Here is a 6,795-nt window from a genome sequence, read left to right on the forward strand (position 1 = left end):
ATTGAACCCTCTCAATAAAAGGTCCTGGCTCATATATATATATATATATATATATGTGTGTGTGTGTGTGTGTGTGTGTGTGTGTGTGTGTGTGTTAAAATAAAGAATTTCATTTCATTGTCGATTGCAATTGATTATCAAACATATGAGTTTATGATCTTAGCAAATTAGTACTTAACATTTAAATTTAGGGTCTGTTTGATAACATAAAAAAGTGCTGAATCTGAATTTTTTCAGACATTCAGATGTTTTGAGTGTTTGATAAATAAAAATCTATTTGCTGAACTTGTTAAGCAGTGCTGAACCTATGTGTATTTTTTTCAGCACAAGAATCCTAACTGAATGCTTAATTCTGATAAGAATCAATAGAATTATTTCAATTACCTTATCTTATCTACCAAATCTACCCTTGTTTGTTAATTATGTTCAAAATTCTTATCTAATTAAACAACATAATATTCTCTATCTAACGATTTTTAGTTTTTCTTTTCTCCCTTTTTAATGACTTTCACATCTTTTCCATACTCCTCATATAATATATTTCATCTTTTATATTAATTTGATTTAAAAATAAATATTGTCATTTTCATACCTAACAATTTTAAACTAATTAAATCATAGATTTTATTTCTTTTTTGAATGAAAGGATATAAGGGCAAAATTGTCAATTATACATATAGTAATCCATAATTATAAAATATATATTACATATAATATGTTTATAATTATGAGTTTGAGTCGAGCCTGATTTGAGTCTAAAACTCATATAATAGTGGGAGCTCATTTTGAACCTTTTAATTAAACTCAAAATCTGAAAGCCCAAATCCCAAAAATCTGTATAATTTGTGAGCTGAACTTGGAATTATCATAACCCGCTCAGAAAGCTGAATTGACATGCCTAGTTAAATGTCAAGTTTATTATGTTTAGTAATTGCTAAATGATTAAGGCTCCGTTTGATAACACTGAATTCTGAATTCTGAATTCTGAATTCTGAATTCTGAATTCTGAATTCTGAAATAATTAATTTGCTGAATTTTAAGCACTGAAAAGAGATATATGAATGTTTAAATCTTAATGCTGAATCTATTTATACTGTTTGATAAATATTCATAACTTAATGCTTAATAAGCTAAATTGTACAATTTTACCCTTCTATCTTTTAATCCAAAAACGAAATAGAACCTATGATTTAATTAACTTAAAATTATTAGGTATGAAAATGACAATGATTGTGAAGAGCAATGCATCCAATGACAATGTTTCTTTGTGTGGGAAAATGGTATGGTTTCATCATTTTGAGAATGGGAAAACAAGCTTTTAATACTCCAAAAGCACGTTCAATTACATTTCTCAATCTTGCATGTGCTTGGTTAAAGCGTTCTCCTTTTGATCTTGGACGAGAAGCATTTCAAAAATCAGACAACCAATAACTAATATTTCGACATGGTGTCATAAAACCACGTATGTGTGGATAAGCTGCATCACATAAATAATATTTATCTGCACAAAAAATATATATATCAAAATATAAATGTTTGTGGATGAAAATTACTGCAAAAAAATACTATTGTTAAAAAAAAATTTTGAATAGAGAATATCAGGTTGTTTTGTTTAATTAGATAAGAATTTTGAATGTAATTAACAAACAGGGATATATTTGGTAGATAAGATAAAGTAGTTGAAGTAAATCTCTTGATTCTTATTAAATTAAGCATTCAGCTACGATTCTTGTGCTGAAAAAAATACATACAAATTCAGCACCACTTAATAAGTTCAGCAGGTGAATTTTTATTTATCAAATACCCACAACATCTGAATGTCTGAATGAATTCAGTTTCAGCACTTTTTTATGTTATCAAACAGGCACTTAGGTTCCGTTTGATAAAACTGAATTCTGAAGTCTGAATTCTGAAATATGAATACTGAAACAATTAATTTACTGAATTTTAAGCACTGAAAAAAATATATGAATGTCTGAATTTTAATGCTAAACCTATTTATGCTGCTTGATAAATATTTATAGCTGAATGCTTAATAAGTTTAATTTGACAATTTTGCCCTTATATCCTTTCATTCAAAAAAGAAATAGAATCTATGATTTAATTAGTTTAAAATTGTTAGGTATGAAAATGACAATATTTATTTTTAAATCAAATTAATATAAAAGATGAAATATATTATATGAGGAGTATGGAGAAGATGTGAAAGTCATTAAAAAGGGAGAAAAGAGAAACTAAAAATCGTTAGATAGAGAATATTATGTTGTTTAATTAGATAAGAATTTTGAACCTAATTAACAAACAAGGGTAGATTTGGTAGATAAGATAAGGTAGTTGAAGTAATTCTATTGATTCTTATCAGAATTAAGCATTCAGTTAGGATTCCTGTGCTGAAAAAAATACACACAGGTTCAGCACTGCTTAACAAGTTCAGCAAATAGATTTTCATTTATCAAACACTCAAAACATCTGAATGTCTGAAAAAATTCAGATTCAGCACTTTTTTATGTTATCAAACAGACCCTTAGTCTTTCAGGTTTCAGACTTTGGTTTTCAGCTTTATTAAACCCCCTTCATGCCTTATACACGAGATAAACTTAAGAGTTGAGTCAAAAACTATTGAGCTAGTGTTGGTAGCAGTTATATTTCATTCTATAAATGCATCTAAGGTCTTATACCTCTTGTCTCTTGATGGAAGTATAGTCCAATTTACTGGTCCGCATAGGACTTAGCAACACAAATCCAGCATGCACTTTCACCAAAGAAACAGCCAAAAACCCAATTTCACACTTTCCATCTCAGCAATTACACACTTTTAGTGTAATTACCAAAGAAACAGCATGCTTTTTAGTGTTTTCTTGCAACAATTACACACTTTCCATCTCAATTCTGGCGTTTATTGCTTGCTTTTGCTTCCAAAGTGCTTCAAAGTCACATTTTATGCTGCACTAAGTCCCACTATAAATATCCCACCCAACCGTTCACCTCTTTATCATCGAAACTCCATTTACTAATCTCTTCTCTACTGATAGTTGTAAGTTTTTGCTCAAGAGGTGAAAATGGAGAAGCCCATCGGTCTTTTTGTTGTCACATTTCTCTCCTTCTTGTTAAATCAATCAATGGCCATTGTGGGAAGGTACAATGTTCTGGAATTGGGAGCAAAGGCTGACGGGAATACAGATTCAACCGAGTCTCTGTTGAGTGCATGGGCAGCAGCTTGTGGCTCTTCCAAACCATCCACAATTCTTGTACCAAAAGGGAGGTTTTTAGTCAAGCGAGTACAATTCTCTGGACCATGCAAGAATAAAGTCATAAACTTTCGAATTCGGGGTACCCTTGTGGCTCCTTCAGATCATGAAGTTCTTGGAAATGCTGGTTACTGGCTTCACTTTCAGAATGTTGATGGAGTCACCATTCATGGTGGCATTCTGGATGCTCGAGGTGCTGGTCTCTGGGCTTGCAAAGCAGCCGGGAATGGGTGTTCTAGCGGCGGCGCGACGGTATGTCAAATTGACCAAATTGTCCTTCACCGTCTTACTTTGGTTGCTTCTTTACCTGTGACAGATCTTGAAGGGCAGTTTTGGCCTTTTAGCATATGGACGGATGCTAATTATGAGCATAACTGATGATAGTGGGGGAAGTGGGAGGTTTCAGACTTTAATCGAAGACTAACTAATAAATAGTAAAACTTTAATAAAATCTTGCTGAGCTGCTTCTTTTCTCTCACTTGAGTGTGAAATAAATTAAATTAAACCGCTAATTTTTTATTCTTCATTGTAGAATTAATGTCATGTATTTCTGGGGTCCTCATTGGTGGTTACAAAACAAAAGCAGCTGAATAGTTTAGACCTTTTGGATCCCTTCCGTTACACAAAATTTTTTGTTTTTTTTTAAAAAAAATTTTTTGGAACCATGGGGATGGTCCAGTGGTAGGCGAACTCTTAAGGACCCATTTGGTTCTGGGTTTGAATCTTACCCTGAACTTGAACCCCCGTGACTCGGTCGGGGTGCGTGGCTTGGAGTCATGGCATACTCCTCTGGCTTAGTGTGTCGGCTCGGGTCCAAAGTGGATCGAATCGGGGCATGTTCCAGGTTACCAAAAAAAAATGTTTTGCTATTTTGCTTGTCAATCCACATTAATTTTCAATGTAATTACATCATGGTTGATTAGCAAATTGTGTGAATCTTGCAAGTCACTGATTAATTGAGTTTAGTGCTTTTTGTCCAATTAAAACTCTTTATGCAGACGCTAGGATTCACCAACTCAAACAACATTGCCATTACCAGGCTCACTTCTCTCAACAGCCAAATGTATCACCTGGTATTCATCGGTTGCAATCAAGTCAAGTTGCAAAAGATTAAAGTTTTGGCAGCCGGAAACAGCCCCAACACGGATGGAATACACGTCCAGTTTTCATCTGGGGTGGCGATTTTGAGCTCTAGGATCAGCACAGGAGATGATTGTGTCTCAATTGGCCCTGGCACCACTAATTTGTGGATTGAGAATGTTTTTTGCGGCCCCGGCCACGGCATTAGGTAAAATTCAAATTGATAATAATACGATTTTTGTTATGCATGTTGAGATTAATTTTCTTCTTTATGTAAGGATTAATTCAATTAACTAACATGGAACATTAATAAAAGTGATTATCACGTGGTAAATTATTTTTTTTTTGGTTTTTTCTTTTGCAGCATTGGGAGTCTAGCAAAAGATTTTGAAGAAGAGGGAGTACAGAATGTGACAGTAAAAAGAGTTAAATTCAGGAATACACAAAATGGTGCAAGAATTAAGTCATGGGGTAGGCCAAGCAAAGGATTCGTGAAGGATGTCCTATTCCAGCATGTCACTATGATCAATGTCCAAAACCCCATTGTTATCGACCAAAATTATTGCCCAAGTCACATAAATTGTCCTGGCCAGGTAAAGTCCTACCAATTTAATGCATTATTCATTTGGCTTTTACAAGGGGAATAATGTTTGTTCCACCTCAAGAAATTGCTCCGTTTGGATTAGCTGTTTTTTAGGGTGTTTTTGAAAAATTTTAGTGTAGCAGAGTTTTTAGAGTACATTTTGGGATTTTTCAAAAAATATTTTGGAATATTTAAGAATAGTAGAGTTTTTAAAATATATTTTGAAATTTGTTTGAATATTAAAAAAATTAAGGCTACTTTTTAGAGTACTTTTTAAAAATTTTTATAATATTTGAAAAATTAATTTTTGAAAAATTAAACATTATCAAGAATGCGTTTAACTTGATCGCGAAGTTAATTTTCAACTTTAAAAAAAAATGACAAAGAAAAACAAATATCGGATACCCCACATCTTCCTCTGGATATATCTAAATATCTTGAACCTTACATATTTTTTTTTTCATTTTTCTTTTTGGTTGACAGGTTTCGGGCGTAAAAATAAATGATGTAACATATCGCGACATCCATGGAACATCAGCAACAGAAGTTGCAGTTAAATTTGATTGTAGCAACAAGTATCCATGCAGCGCAATAAGATTGGAAGATGTGAAGTTGACATACAAAAATCAGAAAGCTAAATCATCTTGTGCCAATGCTGCTGGAACTGCACTTGGTTTGCTTGAGCCTGCAAGCTGTTTCTAGGCAAAGATCACAAGTCAAAAAAAAAAATGCAGATGATTTTGCCTCTAGAAAAATGAAATTGAGAGTCGAAAAGTATGTGGAGGCTCGTTGCTAAAAGACCCTTCTCAAATTTATATAGATTAGATCTTGCTTGGGCCTGTGGTGTTGGCATATGTTCGTTGTTCGCCTGGACATGCAAGAATCTTGATGAGTAGTAAGTAACAATACCATTGGAGGGTTATGATGACTGATTTCGTATTTTGGAATGAATTTTGATTTTGAAGTATCCAGTGGAATTGTTTTGTCCTTGTCCTGCAAATACATATATATATATATAGAAAGTATTTATGAGTTTAATTAATGCACTTTATACCTCAAAAAAAAAAAAGCAAAGTACACTTTGGGCCTCCTATTTCTTTACTAAAATATATTTTGCAACAATCACTATCAATTATTGTCAGTATTTGGGGTTGATTGGTGACAATTAGGCGCAAATCATCCAAATACAAGTTGGGGTAAAGGGCAAATCTCACAATAAGAGGAGCAATTGAGTAGAGCATTGGGCCAAAGAATATCTTTCATTACAGGTAAAACTTCTTTGAGCCCCATGGATTTATAAAAATAAGGATTAAGTTTTTATCCACCGTCAACGACAACTGGTATGGATGTATATCAATTATGTACAAAGTGAATTTCAAATGGCACGTAGCTACATCTGCTTATGTATACATTAATATTAACAGTGTATAAAAAATTACCCTATAAACAAAGTAAACAAATGAATTAGCAAAACAAACCCCATCTTTCTCTCCTAACAATCTCGAATAAGAAAAAAATTAATAAAACAACAAAAAAGGGGAAAAGAATCACTTGAAAAAAGAAAAAGAGACATAAAAAAAAAATATATATATATATATATATATATATATATATATATTGAAAGGAAGATGCAGCTTATTGGAGCATGTGGAAAAGCATGGCTTGTGAAATTAGTTGTATCCCAACAATAATCTAATTGTACATGAATTAGTTTTACATTAAATTGTTGAAATAGAAAAACACGTAGACAAATTGTGGAGAAAGCTTGAAAATCGCCTGTGTCTTCGGTTGCCATCAAGCCATCACGTTAGGGAGACAGTTGCATGAGATAGAAGATGTAGACAGGAAATATAAGATTCTATTCTCACATTTCAATCATACAGT

The 6,795-nt window shown here is 32.7% G+C and overlaps 1 protein-coding gene across 1 annotated transcript; it reads left to right on the forward strand.

Moving 5' to 3' along the window:
* The first annotated feature begins 3,016 nt into the window (after positions 1-3,016).
* LOC113736218 (polygalacturonase) lies at positions 3,017-5,878 on the forward strand. Its single transcript, XM_027263089.1, has 4 exons — positions 3,017-3,500; positions 4,247-4,536; positions 4,693-4,921; positions 5,395-5,878. The coding sequence occupies exons 1-4, from the start codon at positions 3,060-3,062 to the stop codon at positions 5,611-5,613; spliced, it is 1,179 nt and encodes a 392-aa protein (XP_027118890.1). The 5' UTR covers positions 3,017-3,059; the 3' UTR covers positions 5,614-5,878.
* Positions 5,879-6,795: the final 917 nt, after the last annotated feature.

This window comes from Coffea arabica, chromosome 3e, assembly GCF_036785885.1.
Source record: "Coffea arabica cultivar ET-39 chromosome 3e, Coffea Arabica ET-39 HiFi, whole genome shotgun sequence".
NCBI lineage: Eukaryota > Viridiplantae > Streptophyta > Magnoliopsida > Gentianales > Rubiaceae > Coffea > Coffea arabica.

What these genes read in the sequence shown, in the direction of transcription:
- LOC113736218 (XM_027263089.1), top strand. Translation starts at nt 3,060, where the DNA reads ATGGAGAAGCCCATCGGTCTTTTTGTTGTCACATTTCTCTCCTTCTTG. An exon ending in GTTCTAGCGGCGGCGCGACG is followed by an intron (nt 3,501 to 4,246) that starts GTATGTCAAATT and finishes CTCTTTATGCAG; the next exon opens with ACGCTAGGATTCACCAACTC. An exon ending in GGCCCCGGCCACGGCATTAG is followed by an intron (nt 4,537 to 4,692) that starts GTAAAATTCAAA and finishes TTTCTTTTGCAG; the next exon opens with CATTGGGAGTCTAGCAAAAG.